This window comes from Ornithodoros turicata, chromosome 4 (genome assembly GCF_037126465.1).
Source record: "Ornithodoros turicata isolate Travis chromosome 4, ASM3712646v1, whole genome shotgun sequence".
In the NCBI taxonomy this organism is placed as follows: Eukaryota; Metazoa; Arthropoda; class Arachnida; order Ixodida; family Argasidae; genus Ornithodoros; species Ornithodoros turicata.
The window spans coordinates 83,248,385-83,271,542 of NC_088204.1; the positions used below are offsets into that span (position 1 = coordinate 83,248,385).

At 42.9% G+C, this 23,158-nt stretch overlaps 1 protein-coding gene across 1 annotated transcript; it reads right to left on the reverse strand.

The window, feature by feature from the left end:
- Nucleotides 1–738: 738 nt before the first annotated feature.
- LOC135392191 (transcription factor SOX-9-like) lies at nucleotides 739–21,961 on the reverse strand. Its single transcript, XM_064622891.1, has 5 exons — nucleotides 21,913–21,961; nucleotides 20,585–20,830; nucleotides 3,185–3,322; nucleotides 1,493–1,608; nucleotides 739–1,255 (listed from the first exon to the last, which is right to left on the reverse strand). Exons 2-5 carry the CDS (start codon nucleotides 20,809–20,811, stop codon nucleotides 915–917), a joined length of 822 nt encoding a protein of 273 aa, XP_064478961.1. The 5' UTR covers nucleotides 20,812–20,830; nucleotides 21,913–21,961; the 3' UTR covers nucleotides 739–914.
- Nucleotides 21,962–23,158: the final 1,197 nt, after the last annotated feature.

Here is a 23,158-nt window from a genome sequence, read left to right on the forward strand (position 1 = left end):
CTGTCGCCTTTGTGTAACGTAAGACATAGCGTGGTGGTTCACCTCCGGCAATGCACAAAGCTCTGCTTGCGTCTTGCGCGTGCGCAGAACGATTTCATTCGGAGCCGTATATACAGTTGTGGGAGCATTGTGATGTGAACGTGATAGCAGATTATCGCATAGGTGCTGCCACGCAGTGTGAAAACGTGATGAGTCATTTTGCCGAGCTCTGTGTGCGTATTTTGATAGGAGGTGAATCGTACCCACGTGGCTTTTTGTCGGTGACATCCAATGTGTTCCGTCACCTTATGTTAATGCCCCCACATAGGACATTTCAATAAACGAAAGATTTGCTAGCTTTAATAATTATTGCCAGATCGACGTAACGCCGTTGGCTCAATTTCTTTTTTCCCCTCTTTTCAACGTGTGTTGCTCGAAACGAATAATATACTCTTCATTTGATCAACACCAATATCCTCGTTGCTCATAGTAATTTCTCGCGCTGACGCATTTATAATGGCGCGTTAAGAAATGACGACTAACTTCTATAATCCTCTATTGAGCAATTTTCCTCGAACGAGAGATTATACAGCGATGTATCATTGAAGCATTTCCGATATGACTTGCCAAACGAGTTTGCAGAAGCCGATTCTGTAATTCGATTCCAGACAAGATTTACGAAATCTTTGTTGGTTTACATCCCAACATCTTGAGAGGCTTACGACATTTTGTGTTTTATTTTACGCACGAACGCTCGAACCCTCGTCCACGAAAACGATTTATTGCTCTGCCAAAAGGCAGAACCGGCTGTCATAACAATATGTGTTGTGACGACAGCAACTTGGTCACGTTCATGTGTGGTTCACTAAGGAAACAGTTCCGAAATTGTCGTTAAATAGCGAGATTCAAGATGGCAGATGACTGTTTAACAGCAGTCACGAAACAAAGGACCATTGATCCATTCCTGTCCTAACGTCGTATCTGGAGAATCCCCCAAGATCTGCGTTTGGTAGTCCCGTTTCGTAGTCCGTCTCTTGGTGAGTACACGTCCATTTGAGATCGCTGTTCACGAGGTATTTCACTTGGCTTTGATCATCTGGCGGATAGTAGTTGGTCAGAGGCTCATCATGGTCAGCTGCGGAGTTGAAACACTGCATCCCAAATGGGGCATAGTTGGAGTAATTCCATGTGCCAGTTGGGGGAAGATATTGATTGAGTTCGTTGACCACAGCAGAATATTCACCGATTTGGTCCATGTCGATTTGCTGTCCTACACCTGCGCCGCAAGTTGAAGGACTTAATCGGTTATCATTAATACCAAAAGAACGTCACTTTTATGGAATATGGCACACTTTCGAATAGGGTTTTCAGGCACGTGCGACCACAAACTGGAGCACCTATACATCGTTCCTAATCGTGTACCCCCTTTTGCCTACAAAGGTAACCCATAAAAGTTAATTTCCGAACATCCTTTATAATGTAAGTCCTTTAGTAATATCGCAAAATCAATTACCTTCTTTTGTGCGGAGATGTGATCTGTTGGGTGTCATCGGTGGAGTGGGAGGCGTAGGTGGCACGTTCACTGTCTTGCTTTGCTTTGGCTTGATGCCCGTCTTGTTAGTCGCAGCTCTGAAAGTCCGTCAACGAATATGTAGCAAACTACACATACCATGATGTGATGCCACCGCCATAAATACATATGATCGTGAGATTTTTCACCGGCGGAGCTGCGGTGGTAAGAAAAAATTAATGCACCAGTCAAGTGTAGACAATTGTTCATCGGCTTATCGCCGAAGCGCTGGAGTCGAACCCCTCTCCCACCCCCCGAAACGCACCTTTTTCTGACACAACTGAAAAAGGTTAATTTGTCGATTGTGTAAATTTACCGCAACAATATTCTTTATTCCAATAAAATGTTTGAGAGGTACAAGAGCCTACGCATTTAGGCAATATATATGTACACAGGAGGAACTATATCTAACATAATATCCCTTTTTTTTTTCTTCAAAACTCCGTTTGCGAAAGATTTTTCCAGGAAAGACTGGCTGGGATAGCTCCTGAATATACCCGTGAATTATCGTTAATTTGAGTAAATTAGACACGCTCTTCACATTGGTGGGGTAAAAAATGACCTATACTTGGCAAATTTCCGACTTCAGTTGGCAAAAATCTACATAATTAAACTTACTTACACGACATTCACATCAGGAGGTGCCAAAAACCTAGTAAGAACAAATACTGTTGACCGTATGATTCTAGGGGGTGTAGTATAATTCAATGACACATTTTCTGGGGCACCCTGTATGGTGAGTTCCAACCAAAATGTTCTACATGGCCGTTGAAGAAAATGTACCCTCTGATTGCCGGTCAGAGACGACAGGCGGGTGCTGTACACGAGGTGGTCACCCCCCACACCATGTGGAATATTACTATGAATCAATGAAATGGATGGACGGCCACCGAGCCGATATAAATACCGTCCACCAAACGAGGACCGATGAGGGTCACGAGATGATTTTTTTTAAGATACCAAGAAAACCCAGTTGTTCGGAAAGCCGTCCAGCAAAACATCACCTTGATCATGAAGCTGACGCGACACCAACTCGCTCGTTCTTGTTTCATTCACCTAGATGCATGTACTGTCCGGTCGACACTTTGGAAGATAAGCACAGCGTTCCCATCCACTCAACTTCCTTTTCCGATTAAGAATCGATTAGAGCAAATTCTTTGTTGTGAGAAAATATATCCTGCGTGCGAAAGAATTCACTTAAAACAAAGATGATGATTTTGACCCTTTCCTGACCTCTGTGGATAATAGAGGTTTCAAGCCTGAGACTATTTTCTGCCTCGATATATACGTCAATGAACGGCTATTGTCCGACAAAATGATGTTGTCTGTTCCACCACCAGGGTAGAGCGCACTATATAGAAAATGATCTTTCTCAAAATTGCCCCGTTGTGTGAGCACACTAAAAACCGTGTGAAATGCTATGTGCTCGCGAGACATTGAAGGATTTGATGGTTATTGGCTGTCCTACACCTGCACCGCAAATTGAAGGACGGATTCGGTGATCATTACTACCAAAGAACGTCAGTTTTTATGGAATATGGCACACTTTGAGATAGGGTTATGCACCTTCGTTTCCAAGTGTACGCTTTCAAACAACTACCGAGGCTTGTAAATATTTTCTTGAGAGATCCCTACCGTGACGTGTCTGTTCGGACACAAGTCTTTGGTTTCCGCCTGGGTTGGTACTTGTAGTCTGGATGATCTCGCTTGTGGATAACACGCAGCCGTTCAGCTTCTTCCATGAATGGTTTCTTCTCTTGGTCGCTTAGTAACCTGCGGGGAAATTCACTAGTTGAGTCTTGGTCATAACATTTCAGCCCCGCTGTATACAGAATCATCATTGGGATGTCCCATTTCTTCGTTAGAATATTTTTACGAATAAATTCCGTTTCTTCGTATACTTTCTCTTATCGTATTTGAACTCGCATTAGTCAAGAAGCACAAGTTGTTTTTTGAGAAGCTCATCTCGAACACGCTTTAATCCGAGCGACAATTTTAGCGGACAGTTTGCTCGCACGAAGGTTTCCAGGAATATTTTACGCAGTCTTTGTGATGCCGCCATGTCCGTGACAAGCGTGTGGGGTCAACAGGACACGTAAAACACGACGACAGGCAGCCGGAAGTCGAATGGAGTGCGCGTGAAAGGAATACCCGATGTTTTAATCCGGGTGGGGGCACAAAGATCCTGGCTCGTGGAGGCGGGACGTCATCTCACAATCAATAAGGGCAATGTCAAGAAAGTCATCATCGTCTTCTTCGTTACGTCCTTCGTTATGAGCCCTCCGGTTTTGTTTCCCTTCGAGGGCTGTGAGGCTCTGATTATGGCGACGAGCCTTGTTTACATTGGCGGGTGAGGTGATAGATCCAGAGGGTTCGGAAGGAACGGGAGTATAGACATTGAAAAACAAAATGGGCTAAATGTATCATCCGCAGGTTAACAAAACGTCGCCTTACGAGTGTTTCTTTGTGCGAGCGCGTCTTTGCGTTTTGTCACGAAATCTTTCAACAATCAATTTCAATTATTTAGAAACTCCGCAGCAATGAGCGACTGAAAAGGTGCTCCCAGGTACGATTAAAAACCCTCGTTACGTCGTCAATGCCTTCGTGAGCACTTCCTAGTGTGGGATCGATTCATTTACACCAGGGGAGTCCAAGTGGCGGCCGGCCCCCTAGCAAAAAGATTCAAGCTTCATGAACGGTTGTGTCGTTATCATTGGGCTCTGTACTCTTGCAGTTTATCTTGCGTTAATTAGTGATAGAAAACTGTTGCCACGGGTTTCTAACAGCCGATGACTCTCTAACTAAAAGAAGAAAGCCAGGGATCATACCAGCTCGCGTGGCTGAGTGGTTAGCGTGCTGACCATGTCACGTCGAGGTACCCGGGTTCAAATCCCGGCTTGGCTGTCTGAGGTGTTTCCCGGGGACATATGTCGGCACAGTTCCCTTAGAAGTCGGCCCAGGACGCACTTTCCTCCAGAGCGTTAGTCGTGACCACCTCTGTGAGGCATTAGCACTCCCACCAGGGAAGGTCCAACTTTTTTTTACCTTTTTTAACCTTTAAATGTTGAAAGTTGGACGTTCCCTGCCTGTCTCTGTGTTGCTTTCGTCGTCTGCACTAAAGACTCCCTAAACCTGTCCTTGCGTTAGATTTTTACTCCATTAATATTACTATATAGTACATTCCTACCAAAATTTCCGAGCAATCCCTACATGCCTGATTTTTAATATTGGTTCCTTCAACGGCACCAGAAACGGACTGGACAGGCTCGGTGATCTCCCGAGGGAATTCGAGCAAAGCTTCTTCGAGTGTCTTGAAACGAAGCTTTTTGGCTCGCCGTTTTCCGCAGTTGTTCACAACGTTCCTGATGAGTGATTAATACCAAATGGAACTGATTGACCTGCAGTGCGAGTGAGCAAGTTCGCTCAAGTTGGTGTGACTTCATTTTATTCTTACGGTTGGACGCGGACAAACCTGTCCACAACGTACGTCTAATAACAATAACTCGTGGCTTGACGTCGAGAGACAACATATGTCTGCGTTTTCTCTGATGAACCTGAATAAGTCAAAGTTACGCTCACAACTCTAACAAACCACAACGTCGCAATTACTTTCACACGATGTTGACGCAGTAGTTAAAAATAAGTTTCCTCGTGACGCAGCATATAAAAAGGATTGCTGACCCTGTGACTGAGCAACGCTAAGTAATCCAAATGTGCACGTTTTAAGTCCTCTGTTGTAATCTATATATCATAAACAGGCCTCCCCAAGCCGTGTTATGCAGTCCGAGTAGTTACTTCATGGCTCAATGCGGCCCGCGGACAAAAATGAGCTGGCCACCCCCAATTTACAGCATGGGAAGCACACTCGTCGTCAAAAGACTGCGGCCGAAACGCGAAACCCATTTCAAGGCGCGTGTCTTTAGGACATTTCGTAAATTGAAAATCACAAGTTAAGAAGAGACTCATTTTTGAGTCCCAAATGTGGTGAGTGTAATATACCGAGAAAAGTTTTCTTTTTCCTTTGTGAACAACCTGTCATTGTTGCCAAAAGAATGTTAGACACAACCGATTAAAATCTCTAAACCAGATCCTTCTTTGAGGGAGGGAGATCCGTGCCACTCTTTTTGATCTCCCGGCTCTCCCAAAAGTAGATAACATCTGGCAACAGTGTCTCCACCTCCGCTATTTTATGGGAGAGACTCGAAAATCGCGTATCAACAAGATCCGCACAATAGAGCACGGAAAAATCGCGCAAAATCAGATAAGCAGCGCCTACTAATCTCGCACCATTGTCCACCCGATTAGGCTTAACTTCTACGCGCCATTTATTTTCTTCTTTTTTTTGGGGGGGGGGGGCACAAAAGACGTAAACACCTTTCTAATGATTGGTCCGCCTGACCTGTGACGGAGCAATTTTAGGTCTCGTGAGGCCTAATCACTGACTCGGTTGAGGAAATGACAGGGTTGCTTCGGTTGCGGGTGACCGCAGTTTTGGTTGTAATATATGGGACCGTGTGCACGTCCAACGTGTTTCATGAAATGGATTGTTTTCTTTGTCGCGGATGTGATTGCCTGAGGTACGAATGATACTTTGAATCGACTTGTCCGGGCAAAAATGGCAGAAGCCCGGAAGTCGAGTGATGATGATGATGATGATGTTTGAAGCTTCTCCATAGGAGAGAGCGGGCCCTTAGTCACGGGAAAAACTCTGAAGAAGTTGGCACGACTACATACTCGTCACCCGACGCTAATTTCTGATCTAACGAACCCCGTTATATATACCTGACCAAGATGCAAGACTCTTCCTTTAGCTGCATATTTGTTGCGGGTCTACCTACAAACTGTCGTTCATCACACGGAGATATTGTCAGAGGGGATCAATAATAATTCACTCCGCTCACGTGGCTGGACGTGCCGCAGGGTTCGACCACATGGGGTTCTTTTGACGTGCGCCGGAGGTCTCCGACACACAGTGCTGGAAGCAATGTTTATCACCCCCCATTGCTACCGTTTTCGGTTGGGATTGAACCTGAAATCTTGAGCTCAGCGATCAATGTGATTAGCGCAGTCTTCAGCGGCTTTTCTCGTATTCTGGGTTTATCGACATTTTCAGCGAGAGTTCCTCCAGCAGATCACGAGATTTTTAGCGACGGTGAAAATGTGAAAAAAATTGCAAAAATTGGTTCGTACAGTATTGAAAGCATTCATGGCTTCGGTCTGAGAGAACTGGAAACAAGAAACGACTGAAATTAAACGCTTCTAGTTTTGTACGCTACTTGAAACCGCTCAAGCTAGCAAAATTGATGTGTGCTGATCCAAGAAGCAAGGTATCAGCGAGTTCTCCGCTGCACGTGTACGTGTGGTGTCGACTGGAGAGGAAAAGGTGGCTCGTCTACAGACGCGGAGTCCCAATCAACAATATATCTATTATGCTCTCCAAAGGGTATCCTTGCCGATATGGTAAAGCTCATCTACAATGGTGTGAAGATGTTCCGCCTCATGAGAGATCCCGATTTATCCCTCAAATTCCCAAACTTTTTCGTCCAGGCTCCGCCTCGGTCTTTAAATACGTCAGGCTCGGTCACTCTGACACCATGTTATGCTCCACGTGTGCCGTGCTAGTAGATATCCAGCACGTGATCGTGGACTGTGTCCTCTTCAGGGGGGAGGAGGGATATACGTTTAATAGGAAGAAAAGAGAAACGAGGAGATGTCAGCCAGGCTGATGCCGGCTTGCTATTCCAAAGATTAAAATAAAGATATATATAAAAAATATTTATATAAAAAAAAAGAGAAAGAAAACCGGTTCAACCAGAAAGGTTGCGAAACTGACTGAAGCCAATCACTTTGGCGACAGTCCTTGGGCCCTGGACCGACATCCTGCAACACCGTCCTGCCCTACAAATGATTTTCCTGTATTTTCTTGGAGACACGGCCTCCTTGTCCTTTAGAAACATCCCCCTACATCATCATTACGTATTTGTTGTCATATCCTTTAATCCCGATGTGCGGCCTTGCTCTGCCACCCTCCTCATCCCCTATGCAATCCCGTCGGCATTGGGGTAGCGGGCCACGACCCAGGTGGCGATATTCTCCATTAATACCTGGTTCTGCATCAAATTCCGCATGCTACGAGATTGCAGTTTACTTCCTTTCTTTATTTTCCAATTTCACACACATGCATACATACACAGATACAAAGAGGTGAAGGAGCCTTTGGGAATGAGCTTCCAGTCCTTGCTGTTTCTTTACTAAAAAGTATTCAACACACAAGTGTACGCAACACTTAAAAACAATATAGGCTCGCTTGACGTTTCGGACCATCATCGGAACAACAAAGAATGGCGAGCACACAGATCCATTTGCGCAATAGGGGGCGCAGCAGTCCTTGCTCTCATTTATGACTCTTTCTTACGTGTTTACAATCCCCTATTTGACACTCGTTGAATTCATAATCGCCCATTCTTTTTCTCTCATCCAGTCTCCCCCTTTTCTTCTCGTCTTACTATATGAGGTTTCAAAGTGAGTGAGTGCGCCACTAACCGTATAAGAAGGCAAAACTGTTGCACCATTCTGAGAACATTGTATGCAGTCAGAAAAGCTTCCTTTGCCCCAAAGATGTTAATCAGGAGGGAAACTGATGTTCTGAGGCTGGAACAACATAGAAGGGAAGGGACAGATACAAACAAAGCCTCAAATTGCCTAAGAAATCAACGATGAAAGATGAAAGTCACTGAAAAGGTTAGCCAGCTGTAGGGATCGAACTCATCGTTGATTTCTTAGGCAATTTGAGGCTTTGTTTGTATATGTCCCTTCTATGTTGTTCCAGTCTCAGAACATCAGTTTCCTTCTTGTTCAACAGGTGCCGCTTGCGTCGATTTCCGTCGTATGAATGTGTGTATGAGTGAGAAAAAATGTAAGAGTGAAAGGAGGGTGAGTGAGAGTGAGTGGCTGGTTTGTCGTCCCTTCAGATGACGCACCCCGAACGTCGCTGGAGAGGCGTGTTAGCTTATCTGAATTGGTAGAGCCCTGGACCGGTAATCCAGAGGATGTGGGTTCGGTCCCTACAGCTGGCCAACCTTTTCAGTGACTTTCATCTTTCATGTTAATCAGACTGTTGGGAAGATAGATAATTCGCTAAAGTTGCCAATTACAGTAATTTTTTGGTATAACTACGCGCCTAGTTTAAACTTTGCGATTTTTAACGGGTTTTTGCCCCAATTTGGCTAGATTTAGCGACTTTTTAAGCCAAATTTCGCGTCTCCAAGAAGAGAAAAAGTGACAACCCCTGCCGGCTGAGCTACCGAGACCGGCGGAGGGGTTCCACATCTACTCAGCGTCGTTTTTCTAACGAGAACTTACTTTAACTTACTTTAATTGATCGTCCCTTCTCAACAATTATCGTATTGTACATGGGAGCAGTTGTTACAGCACCGTTGGAAGCACAGCCTTCTTGTTCACGCGTCACAGGAGACGTCATTCTGCCGACATATTCCCTTCAGCATTCAAAGCCAAAGATGTATTTTGGGAGTGTAAATTCTTCGACATGGTGGCTCGGAGACTGGCTCAGTGCATCGCATAATCCAAATCATCACCCACAGAAGCTGAGCTCAACATCGCGGGTTTGATCCCGGCTCAGGATGATAGCAATGTCAAAAGAAGCCCAGTTGGTCGAAATTATCCTCAGTCCTACCCACACCAACACACCTTATGTGTAACTGTGGTGGGAGCTGTGAAAAAAAGTCAGGGGGTAAGTTAACAGCTATCTTTAGGAGTCATCAGCAGTACGGGGCCTCTATTGAAGAAGTACTTGTTTTACTGCGAGGCTATCGAGACAACGCATGGAGAGGACAATCTCAGCATTTTTAGGGTTACGCGCGATGACATGGAACCTGCCCGGAATGTGTATGTTAAATCACTCGAGGCTCAGTCTCTTGAAAGACGTATTTTGAAACGAAAGCCCTTCTTAGGAATAAAATGTCGACGCGGGATCCGTGCCATAGTGACTTAGTGTACGTAGGGAAGGACTGCCATCAGAAGAAGAAACGGCGCCAATTGTTGGACTTTATAGGTTCGAAGGTGCTCTTTCTCGCTGCGTTCCAACAAGAACGACGACGCTGTGACTCATTTTATATGATAAGAATTTTGGCTCTTAAGCGACACGTTGTGCCTTCTCTCCTGACGCCGATCTGACTGGCATCAACATTCCGCTCGAGAAATTCGATCCTCCATTTTTGTTTATGGACTCCACTCGTGTGGCAGCAGAGTTATGAGAGAGGAGGTACAAGTGCCCTGGACAATAGCCAGACAGGGGCTGTCACGTGGGTTCCATGGAGAAACTTATGGAGTGCGACTTCTTTCATTGGTCATTCGTGAAGATCAAGCGCCTCGACTTTTTAGGGGTTTTGCCCTTGGAAACAGCGGCGCTGTTGCATGCATGGAAAGCTAGTAGTTATGAGGCATCTTCTCCTTTATACTACATATAACGTGTTTTAACATGCGGCTGTCGTCGTATCCCGTTTAATAAACGAGGGCTTTATTTATTTATGCGGCTCTTTATTTCACATTAAAAGAGTAAGGAACACAATCTAAAAATATTTCGCCAATACGGAAAGACCGGCCATTTCGTAATGACGGTAATCGAATATCATACATTCTAGCACTTTTTCAACTTGAGCTCCCACGTGCTCCCGCATAAGTTATTACATGCTTTTACATACACATTACATTACATACGTTATTAAAGGGAAATTTTTATGAAGGTGGAGATCCTGAGTGCGGAAAAGTTGTGTCAGGCGTTCATGTAACACTTGAGGAACTATTAAAGAAGTACAGACACGAAAGACACAATTTGGCAAAAGGTTTTGATCTTGGAAAACGGAAGCAAACAGTTCACTCCCGGGCTGTAACAAGGGGAACGGTCAGTGCAGGTCAGCGTCTGTCTCCTTTTGTAAGTGCGCATGCAAGATTTCATTGTCCCGACAGTGTGTGCCCTGAACAGCTGACGACGGCGACCGCGGACCGTGTAGGGCAGTGCTCTCCACCCCCGTTGCGCACGGTGCTTTCAATTCAATTTTTGCGAAATTGTGGGTGAATTACTTCTTACGGTACACTTTACTGGTCTACTTGACAGTTTTTCAAAAAGAAAACTGCGTGTGACTTGAGGGACTATTAAAGGGACACTAAAATGCAAAAACAAGTTGACTTGAAATTATGTTACACGCTTTGTTAATTTCGTGCTCGTTATCATAATTGAAAACTTTGATTCCGTTACGGAGTTACAATGGAAATTATACCGGACTCTTTCTTGCTTCGCCTCTAAGCAGTGAACGTCGTTTGAGCTCGTGCATCGGTGTTTTGAATGCGTGCCCCGTCATGGAGCGGCGAAAAACATAGTGCGCGTTGCGAAGCGGACTGACGTTGCTGTTGGAACATTTCAGCTATAATTCAGTGAATTGGTATTGAAATATATGACCGGCTCCGCTCTAAATCCACATGCTCGTTGGATGCCATTCGTTGCCGCCAAAGACGTCTCCGTTTTCATTGCGTTTTTGTTCTAAACGGTAGCGCTCTGTGAGCGAATTCGGGTGGTCATTTCGTAGCAAAACGGCCGAGCGCTCGGAAATTGCTAGGTCGGCGACCGAGCTGGATCACGTGACCGTTGCCACCCGAACATGATTGCTAGGAATCTAGCGGTTTTAGGTACTTGGATCACGCTAGGGGCGTCGGGGTCGCAAGTCTTCGAGTTCTGTCGTCTGCTAAACCACGTGATTTCAATATGCGGGCCAATGAGGGCACTCGCCACCGTTGCAGTGCGGATGTGACGACACCGGGTACAGTTGAACAATCTGCTACTCGATCGTTTTGAGGCCGGGCAAAAAAAGTGCTAGCTAGGAAATTCCGAGCGCTCGGAAAGCGCCACGCGAACATGCGGGATTTGCTTCATTTTGACCAAGCGAACATGACTGCTCGAGATCTGGCAAAAAAAGTTGCTCCGAAATGACCACCCGAATTCGCCATAATTTTGCTTGCATCGTGCTAATTGAAACATGGACTTTCATTTGAGAGCAAGTTGTTTTTGCATTTTAGTGCCCCTTTAAAAGGACATTTGTGGTTCACGTAAGTGCATTGGGAAAAAATAATTTTTACGTGCTGTAGGTTACAGACGACACTTCCAGTTGGAAGTTGGAATTTCTCGAGTGAAGCCCGACTGACGTCCATTTGCTCTTAGTGCTTTGACCGTATTGCTAGGCTTGGTTCATATGAATGCCGTTTTTTACGTCTATCCGGCATAACTTTGACGGTACCACAAGGTCCGTTTCTCTTTTCATATTCGCCTATTCAATTAGAAATAATTCTAGGAAAGGAGGCAAAACAATGATAGCGTAAAAAGGCTCTTTAGTAGGGTCTTACCCCTTTGGACGTAAAACTAGGTTCGGTTCATATGGATGCCGTTTTTTTACGGCATAACTTTGAGGGAACCACAAGGCTCATTTCTCTTTTCATATTCGTCCATCCAACTTGAAATAATTCGAGGAAAAGTGTCAAAACAATGGCAGCGTACAAACGCTTTTTAGTAAAGGGTCTTTCAGTTCTCTTACCCCTTTCGACGTAAAACTAGGTTCGGTTCATATGGATGCCGTTTTTTTACGGCATAACTTTGAGGGAACCACAAGGCTCATTTCTCTTTTCATATTCGTCCATCCAACTTGAAATAATTCGAGGAAAAGTGTCAAAACAATGGCAGCGTACAAACGCTTTTTAGTAAAGGGTCTTTCAGTTCTCTTACCCCTTTCGACGTAAAACTAGGTTCGGTTCATATGGATGCCGTTTTTTTACGGCATAACTTTGAGGGAACCACAAGGCTCATTTCTCTTTTCATATTCGTCCATCCAACTTGAAATAATTCGAAGAAAAGTAACAAAATAAAGACATCGTAAAAACGGTTTTTATTAAGGGGTCTTTCAGTTCTCTTACCCCTTTGGACGTAAAACTAGGCTCGGTTCATATGGATGCCGTTTTTTGCGACATGACTTTGAGGGAACCACAAGGCTCATTTCTCTTTTCATATTCGTCCATCCAACTTGAAATAATTCGAAGAAAGGTGTCAAAATAATGACATCGTTAAAACGTTTTTTTATTAAGGGGTCTTTCAGTTCTCTTACCCCTTTGGACGTAAAACTAGGCTCGGTTCATATGGATGCCGTTTTTTGCGACATGACTTTGAGGGAACCACAAGGCTCATTTCTCTTTTCATATTCGTCCATCCAACTTGAAATAATTCGAAGAAAGGTGTCAAAATAATGACATCGTTAAAACGTTTTTTTATTAAGGGGTCTTTCAGTTCTCTTACCCCTTTGGACGTAAAACTAGGCTCGGTTCATATGGATGCCGTTTTTTTTACGGCATAACTTTGAGGGAACCACAAGGCTCATTTCTCTTTTCATATTCGTCCCATCCAACTTGAAATAATTCGAAGAAAGGTGTCAAAATAATGACATCGTTAAAACGTTTTTTTATTAAGGGGTCTTTCAGTTCTCTTACCCCTTTGGACCTAAAACTAGGCTCGGTTCATATGGATGCCGTTTTTTACGGCATAACTTTGAGGGAACCACAAGGCTCATTTCTCTTTTCATATTCGTCCATCCAACTTGAAATAATTCGAAGAAAGGTGTCAAAATAATGACATCGTTAAAACGTTTTTTTATTAAGGGGTCTTTCGGTTCTCTTACCCCTTTGGACCTAAAACTAGGCTCGGTTCATATGGATGCCGTTTTTTACGGCATAACTTTGAGGGAACCACAAGGCTCATTTCTCTTTTCATATTCGTCCATCCAACTTGAAATAATTCGAAGAAAGGTGTCAAAATAATGACATCGTTAAAACGTTTTTTTATTAAGGGGTCTTTCAGTTCTCTTACCCCTTTGGACCTAAAACTAGGCTCGGTTCATATGGATGCCGTTTTTTACGGCATAACTTTGAGGGAACCACAAGGCTCATTTCTCTTTTCATATTCGTCCATCCAACTTGAAATAATTCGAAGAAAGGTGTCAAAATAATGACATCGTTAAAACGTTTTTTTATTAAGGGGTATTTCAGTTATCTTACCCCTTTGGACGTAAAACTAGGCTCGGTTCATATGGATGCCGTTTTTTTTACGGCATAACTTTGAGGGAACCACAAGGCTCATTTCTCTTTTCATATTCGTCCCATCCAACTTGAAATAATTCGAAGAAATGTGTCAAAATAATGACATCGTTAAAACGTTTTTTTATTAAGGGGTCTTTCAGTTCTCTTACCCCTTTGGACCTAAAACTAGGCTCGGTTCATATGGATGCCGTTTTTTACGGCATAACTTTGAGGGAACCACAAGGCTCATTTCTCTTTTCATATTCGTCCATCCAACTTGAAATAATTCGAAGAAAGGTGTCAAAATAATGACATCGTTAAAACGTTTTTTTATTAAGGGGTCTTTCGGTTCTCTTACCCCTTTGGACCTAAAACTAGGCTCGGTTCATATGGATGCCGTTTTTTACGGCATAACTTTGAGGGAACCACAAGGCTCATTTCTCTTTTCATATTCGTCCATCCAACTTGAAATAATTCGAAGAAAGGTGTCAAAATAATGACATCGTTAAAACGTTTTTTTTATTAAGGGGTCTTTCAGTTCTCTTACCCCTTTGGACCTAAAACTAGGCTCGGTTCATATGGATGCCGTTTTTTACGGCATAACTTTGAGGGAACCACAAGGCTCATTTCTCTTTTCATATTCGTCCATCCAACTTGAAATAATTCGAAGAAAGGTGTCAAAATAATGACATCGTTAAAACGTTTTTTTATTAAGGGGTATTTCAGTTATCTTACCCCTTTGGACGTAAAACTAGGCTCGGTTCATATGGATGCCGTTTTTTACGACATGACTTTGACGGAACCACAACGCTCATTTCTCTTTTCATATTCGTCCATCCAACTTGAAATAATTCGAAGAAAGGTATCAAAATAATGACATCGTAAAAACGGTTTTTATTAAGGGGTCTTTCAGTTCTCTTACCCCTTTGGACGTAAAACTAGGCTCGGTTCATATGGATGCCGTTTTTTACGACATGACTTTGAGGGAACCACAACGCTCATTTCTCTTTTCATATTCGTCCATCCAACTTGAAATAATTCGAAGAAAGGTATCAAAATAATGACATCGTAAAAACGGTTTTTATTAAGGGGTCTTTCAGTTATCTTACCCCTTTGGACGTAAAACTAGGCTCGGTTCATATGGATGCCGTTTTTTACGACATGACTTTGAGGGAACCACAACGCTCATTTCTCTTTTCATATTCGTCCATCCAACTTGAAATAATTCGAAGAAAGGTATCAAAATAATGACATCGTAAAAACGGTTTTTATTAAGGGGTCTTTCAGTTCTCTTACCCCTTTGGACGTAAAACTAGGCTCGGTTCATATGGATGCCGTTTTTTACGACATGACTTTGACGGAACCACAACGCTCATTTCTCTTTTCATATTCGTCCATCGAACTTGAAATAATTCGAGGAAAAGTGTCAAAACAATGACATCGTAAAAACGGTTTTTATTAAGAGGTCTTTCAGTTCTCTTACCTCTTTGGACGTAAAACTAGGCTCAGTTCATGTGGATGCCGTTTTTTACGACATGACTGTGACGGAACCACAACGCTCATTTCTCTTTTCATATTCGTCCATCCAACTTGAAATAATTCGAGGAAAAGTGTCAAAACAATGACATCGTAAAAACGGTTTTTATTAAGAGGTCTTTCAGTTCTCTTACCTTTTTGGACGTAAAACTAGGCTCAGTTCATGTGGATGCCGTTTTTTACGACATAACTGTGACGGAACCACAACGCTCATTTCTCTTTTCATATTCGTCCATCCAACTTGAAATAATTCGAAGAAAGGTATCAAAATAATGACATCGTAAAAACGGTTTTTATTAAGGGGTCTTTCAGTTCTCTTACCCCTTTGGACGTAAAACTAGGCTCGGTTCATATGGATGCCGTTTTTTACGACATGACTTTGACGGAACCACAACGCTCATTTCTCTTTTCATATTCGTCCATCCAACTTGAAATAATTCGAAGAAAGGTATCAAAATAATGACATCGTAAAAACGGTTTTTATTAAGGGGTCTTTCAGTTATCTTACCCCTTTGGACGTAAAACTAGGCTCGGTTCATATGGATGCCGTGTTTTACGACATGACTTTGACGGAACCACAACGGTCATTTCTCTTTTCATATTCGTCCATCCAACTTGAAATAATTCGAGGAAAAGTGTCAAAACAATGGCAGCGTACAAACGCTTTTTAGTAAAGGGTCTTACAGTTCTCTTACCCCTTTGGACGTAAAACTAGGCTCGGTTCATATGGATGCCGTTTTTTTACGGCATAACTTTGAGGGAACCACAAGGCTCATTTCTCTTTTCATATTCGTTCATCCAACTTGAAATAATTCGAAGAAATGTATGAAAATAATGACATCGTAAAAACGGTTTTTATTAAGGGGTCTTTCAGTTCTCGTACCCCTTTGGACGTAAAACTAGGCTCGGTTCATATGGATGCCATTTTTTACGACATGACTTTGACGGAACCACACCGCTCATTTCTCTTTTCATATTCGTTCATCCAACTTGAAATAATACGAAGAAAGGTATGAAAATAATGATATCGTGAAAACGGTTTTTATTAAGAGGTCTTTCAGTTCTCTTACCCCTTTGGACGTAAAACTACACTCTTAAAAATGAACTTCTCCGCATAGCACGCTCCTAGCCAACCATAATCTCGAATGATATCGTTATCTGCCCTGATTTGTTGAAAACGGGAGGCGTACGCCTTTTTTGTGACACTTATGCTGTTCATAATTGTCACAAAAAAGGCGTACGCCTACCGTTTTCAACAAATCAGGGCAGATAACGATATCATTCGAGATTATGGTTGGCTAGGGGCGTGCTATGCGGTGAAGTTCATTTTTAAGAGTGTAGGCTCGGTTCATGTGGATGCCGTTTTTTACGGCATAACTTTCAGGAAACCACAAGGCTCATTCCTCTTTTTATATTTGTCCATCCAACTTGAAATAAGCCGGAGAAAGATGTCAAAACAATGACATCGTAAAAACGGTTTTTATTAAGAGGTCTTTCAGTTCTCGTACCCCTTTGGACGTAAAACTAGGCTCGGTTCATATGGATGCCGTTTTTTACGACATGACTTTGACGGTACCACACCGCTCATTTCTCTTTTCATATTCGTCCATCCAACTTGAAATAATTCGAAGAAAGGTATCAAAATAATGACATCGTAAAAACGGTTTTTATTAAGGGGTCTTTCAGTTCTCTTACCCCTTTGGACGTAAAACTAGGCTCGGTTCATATGGATGCCGTTTTTTACGACATGACTTTGACGGTACCACAAGGCCCGTTTCTCTTTCCATATTCGCCTATTCAATTTGAAATACTTCTAGGAAAGGAGGCAAAACAATGATAGCGTAAAAAGGCTCTTTAGTAGGGTCTTACCCCTTTGGACGTAAAACTAGGCTCGGTTCATATGGATGCCGTTTTTTTACGGCATAACTTTGACGGAACCACAACGCTCATTTCTCTTTTCATATTCGTCCATCCAACTTCAAATAATTCGAGGAAAAGTGTCAAAACAATGACATCGTGAAAACGGTTTTTATTAAGAGGTCTTTCAGTTCTCTTACCCCTTTGGACGTAAAACTAGGCTCGGTTCATGTGGATGCCGTTTTTTACGGCATAACTTTGAGGGAACCACAACGCTCATTTCTCTTTTCATATTCGTCCATCCAACTTGAAATAATTCGAGGAAAAGTGTCAAAACAATGACATCGTAAAAACGGTTTTTATTAAGAGGTCTTTCAGTTCTCTTACCTCTTTGGACGTAAAACTAGGCTCGGTTCATGTGGATGCCGTTTTTTACGGCATAACTTTCAGGAAACCACAAGGCTCATTCCTCTTTTTATATTTGTCCATCCAACTTGAAATAAACCGGAGAAAGATGTCAAAACAATGACATCGTAAAAACGGTTTTTATTAAGAGGTCTTTCAGTTCTCTTACCCCTTTGGACGTAAAACTAGGCTCGGTTCATGTGGATGCCGTTTTTTACGGCATAACTTTGAGGGAACCACAACGCTCATTTCTCTTTTCATATTCGTCCATCCAACTTGAAATAATTCGAGGAAAAGTGTCAAAACAATGACATCGTAAAAACGGTTTTTATTAAGAGGTCTTTCAGTTCTCTTACCTCTTTGGACGTAAAACTAGGCTCGGTTCATGTGGATGCCGTTTTTTACGGCATAACTTTCAGGAAACCACAAGGCTCATTCCTCTTTTTATATTTGTCCATCCAACTTGAAATAAACCGGAGAAAGATGTCAAAACAATGACATCGTAAAAACGGTTTTTATTAAGAGGTCTTTCAGTTCTCTTACCCCTTTGGACGTAAAACTAGGCTCGGTTCATGTGGATGCCGTTTTTTACGGCATAACTTTGAGGGAACCACAACGCTCATTTCTCTTTTCATATTCGTCCATCCAACTTGAAATAATTCGAGGAAAAGTGTCAAAACAATGACATCGTAAAAACGGTTTTTATTAAGAGGTCTTTCAGTTCTCTTACCTCTTTGGACGTAAAACTAGGCTCAGTTCATGTGGATGCCGTTTTTTACGACATGACTGTGACGGAACCACAACGCTCATTTCTCTTTTCATATTCGTCCATCCAACTTGAAATAATTCGAGGAAAAGTGTCAAAACAATGACATCGTAAAAACGGTTTTTATTAAGAGGTCTTTCAGTTCTCTTACCTTTTTGGACGTAAAACTAGGCTCAGTTCATGTGGATGCCGTTTTTTACGACATAACTGTGACGGAACCACAACGCTCATTTCTCTTTTCATATTCGTCCATCCAACTTGAAATAATTCGAGGAAAAGTGTCAAAACAATGACATCGTAAAAACGGTTTTTATTAAGAGGTCTTTCAGTTCTCTTACCTCTTTGGACGTAAAACTAGGCTAGGTTCATGTGGATGCCGTTTTTTACAACATGACTGTGACGGAACCACAACGCTCATTTCTCTTTTCATATTCGTCCATCCAACTTGAAATAATTCGAGGAAAAGTGTCAAAACAATGACATCGTAAAAACGGTTTTTATTAAGAGGTCTTTCAGTTCTCTTACCCCTTTGGACGTAGAACTAGGCTCGGTTCATGTGGATGCCGTTTTTTACGGCATAACTTTGAGGAAACCACAAGGCTCATTCCTGTTTTTATATTTGTCCATCCAACTTGAAATAATTCGAGGAAAAGTGTCAAAACAATGGCAGCGTAAAAACGCTTTTTAGTAAAGGGTCTTTCAGTTCTCTTACCCCTTTGGACGTAGAACTAGGCTCGGTTCATGTGGATGCCGTTTTTTACGGCATAACTTTGAGGAAACCACAAGGCTCATTCCTCTTTTTATATTTGTCCATTTAACTTGAAATAAATCGAAGAAATATGTCAAAACAATGTCATCGTAAAAACGGTTTTTATTCAGGGGTCTTTCAGTTCTCTTGCCCCTTTGGACGTAGAACTAGGCTCGGTTGATATGGATGCCGTTTTTTACGGCATAACTTTGAGGAAACCACAAGGCTCATTCCTCTTTTTACATTCGTCCAACCAACATGCGCTCTCAGAAAAAGGGGTGGAGCAGTTATACCTTTTAGGAGGTAATAGTTGTTGGTATATGGTGTGCCTAAAAGGTTGAAAAGTTCTAACTGCTACCTACGAATGATCGGGTTACCGCTTCTGATTCGATGGACGAGGGGGGCGTACGCCTTTTTGTAGCAATTTGGATATATGATAATTGCTCTTACCACCACATTACACCCTTTTTTCTTAGAATGTGAAATAATTCGAGTCAAAACAATGATACTGTAAAAAGGCATATTCTTGTCAGATTCCAATGGTCTTTTAACTGCCTTCCCGTTAAAGGTACCATATAGTCTTATGTGACAATTTTCGTCCCGGTTGCTCTCACGGTTTTTCAGAAAATTAAAATTTAAAATTACGGGCAACTTTGTGTCGTACACTTTTAAAAATGATGATGATGGTGGTGGAACTGCTTGCCGTAGTTGGCCACACTCAGGCGGGCTCTTAAAAATGAACTTTATCGACACCGTTCTGTCCCCGATTTGTTTAAAACGGGGGAGGTGTACAACTCCCTTTTCAGCAAATTGTGGGAGATGACGATGTCATTCGGGGGTGATGGTTTTCAAGGAGAGTGCTATACACGCCCAAGTTCATTTTTAAGAGCGTAGAGGTCGCAAACGGCGCATTGCTTCAAGTACGGCGAAACTATAAACAAAAAAAAAAGCTAACGTACCGCTAAAACGTTGATACGGTACGAAAGACACGTCAACATGAGAGTTTCTTCATACAGAATGAAAGAGCATTCCTTTACGACCACTCTGACGTTTCCAGACCTAAAATACATTTAGCCGTTTTCCTACGAGAAGCATTCAAATGCACCCCACATGTTTAGCGCCACCTAACGTGAAAATGCCTCTGAAATCGGCAAGAATATTTTGTGGGCGATGGCTTCTCTCAGGTGTCAACCAGTAAAAACAAAAAAAAAGGTATCAAGATCCGTGGTGGTCGAGCCACGCGATTGGATCGCTTCGTGTGGAATGCTTTGTGGAACACTCTTAAAATGAACTTGACCGCAGAGCACGCTCCTAGCCAACCATCATCTCGAATGATATGTTATCTGCCCTGATTTGTTGAAAACGGGAGGCGTACGCCCTTTTTGTGACAATTATGAACCGCATAAGTGTCACAGAAAAGGCGTACGCCTACCGCTTTGAACAAATCAGGGCACATAGCGATATCATTCGAGATAATGGTTGGCTAAGAGCGTGCTATGTGGTCAAGTTCACTTTTAAGAGTGTACATTTGATTCGCACGTAAAGCGAAAGCGTCAAGCATTAAAAATGAACAAGGAATTGAATTTTGACTTACTTCCACAATTTTCCCAACGTCTTGCTGAGTTCCGCATTATGGAGATGAGGATACTGATCGGCCAACTTTCTTCTGGCTGCCTGAGCCCAGACCATGAAAGCATTCATAGGTCTCTTAACGTGCTTCTTCTCTGACGAGCATTGTTTGTTGACCGGAGTTGGCACCAGAGTCCAGTCGTAACCTTGGAGTACTCGGCTAACGGCTTCACCGATAGACGAATCCGACATTATCCTTCCTTCCAGTTATCTGCAACAAGAGACCCGTTGTTGTTGTTTTCACCTCGTTTGTTTGTGACAAAATATTATTTGAAAAACATTCCAATTATTTCTTAGGTGAATTGTGGAGACAAATCGACTCCGATCATCGTGGGGTAGCGTTCCACTCCTAGATTAGAAAACCTCCCCACTTGATCGTGAAAATATAATTGTTGTGAAGATAAAAGGAAAGGAATGTTTTTGTGTGAGGGGGATAAGACCAGTGACTCAATTGGTGACATCCCGTAAGTTGACATTCTTCCAAGTTCTAAGTGACAGAGGACGATTGTGTTCTCTACAGAGATTCTTTCTCAATTGACGCACGATTTAATATCCATCTTCATAATGAAGCTTTCAACAACACATGCTCGAGATACAACAAGCATAGTTTCGTTTACACACTTTCTATCCAATGCGGACGTTGTCTACGTTCGAGACCAAGTAGGAGAACTACCTATATGCAAAGTAACAGAGTACCATGTACCAGAGAAAATTCCGCCATGTCGCCTTTTCGTCCTATAAGATTCGCGTCGCGTACATTCCAGGTCGGAGCATGTATATAAAAAAAATTGGTCATTTTCGTCATATAGTGACGATCCTGGCATAAATCCCCCGAAAAACATCGGAAGGATACATCCACCGCGGACAGCTTTCATGATGGATTCCATAACGTAAAAGTGCTAAAAACAGGACGAACACACACAACATCGAGCGCTCACTTTCAACAACTTTACTGACATGCCACATGGAAGGAAAGTACATGTAAGTAATGTATAACATATGTATAACACGTAAAACATGTCAGTAAAGCTGTTCAAAGTGAGCGTGTCTTGTGTTCGTCCTGTTTTACGTTATGAAAGTCTGTCACTAACAAGCCCGGAGGGATGTTGTCATGATGCTAATTACTTTTGTGGACACGCGAGGGAAACCTGCTGCAATAATCCCTTTTCATGAGGTATCTTAATAGATCGCTGACGAACTGAATGCTCCTGGGGGAACACACACACACAAAACGATTAAATGAAACGGTGCTCGATTAAACATCCGGCAAACTATGAAAAAATAACGACATACCTGTTGAGTGATGCGGAACTTTTGGTTGAGAGACACACTTTCCCTTTACATTCCCAGAAGAAAAGTCTTCCCCATAGCGGGGTGAAAAACCAGGCTCACATAGCGTTGGGAAAGGAGAAAATGGCAAGCTCCGCCCGTATGTAAGAAAGAAAGTGCTCTCGCCATACACGTTGTGCCGGCCGGGAGAACTTTATTGGAATCTCTTTCGTGCAATGTACTATGCCTGATGTTGGTCAACTTTGCTGCTCCATTAAAATTTATTTGCGTCCAGATAGCGCAACAAAAGCTCTTTGTACGAGATTTGCGCTCCTAGTGTGACTTGCGGCCTCCTTGTGGTCCCGCACACGTCTTCTTAAAAGGTTCTTCTGAGACGTTTGACCCAAAGTCTGTTCTTCGCTCGGGCTCAATGCGTCTCGAGACAACGAAAGAAGACACAAAAATGCGACGAGAAAACGTGGATAAATATTATCACGGAAGCTAGGACGTAAGCAGATCTACAAATTGTGTGCGAACAACCTCAAGGTGCTGAAGAAATCTTTTAAGTCATTCAGTGCTTTCACGCATGAAGCGCACTCTTCAAAATGAACTTCACCACACACAGTAGTTTATCCAGAATCCCAAGCACGGCGGAGGGGTGTTGGAAAAAATTGGGGGGGGGGGGGTCATTATTATAGTTACGTCATTACAGCTTAACATATCGTTACTGACATATTTATAAAGCTGAAATTGCAAGGGCACCCCCTGTGGGGGTACACTGTTGAAAAAGTTAGGGGGCGTCACTGACCACATAGCGCGCTCCTGGCCAACCATAATCCCGAACGACAACGCTCTCGCCCCTGATTTGTTGAAAACGGGAGGTGGAGCCTATACATTATGCCCATTATTTTGTGTCCATTCTTCACTCCGTTCTATCGCTACCAGCTAGGCTGTAGCCCTATATGTGCAACAAGTGTGGTGGCCAACGTAGAACACATACTCCTCCGCTGCCGGACCTATATCAACGAGAGGCGTACACTGCAATCACAGCTTGCCACCCTTGGCTGCCGCCCCTTGAACTTGTCGACCATCCTCGGCCCTTGGGACACCGCGGCCCACTCCAGGGCGGCCTTACGTCATGTGGTTGACTTCTTTGAGGCGACAGGCTTAAAGGACTCATTATGACCCCCAGCAGCGCTCTCAGACATTCTCACCATCACGATCACGTTCAGCGTCGCCATCGCCGCTCCGATCATTCCCGTCATCTTTC

What these genes read in the sequence shown, in the direction of transcription:
- LOC135392191 (XM_064622891.1), bottom strand. Translation starts at nt 20,811, where the DNA reads ATGTCGGATTCGTCTATCGGTGAAGCCGTTAGCCGAGTACTCCAAGGT. An exon ending in ACGTTGGGAAAATTGTGGAA is followed by an intron (nt 3,323 to 20,584) that starts GTAAGTCAAAAT and finishes ATTTCCCCGCAG; the next exon opens with GTTACTAAGCGACCAAGAGA. An exon ending in ACATCTCCGCACAAAAGAAG is followed by an intron (nt 1,256 to 1,492) that starts GTAATTGATTTT and finishes CTTGCGGCGCAG; the next exon opens with GTGTAGGACAGCAAATCGAC.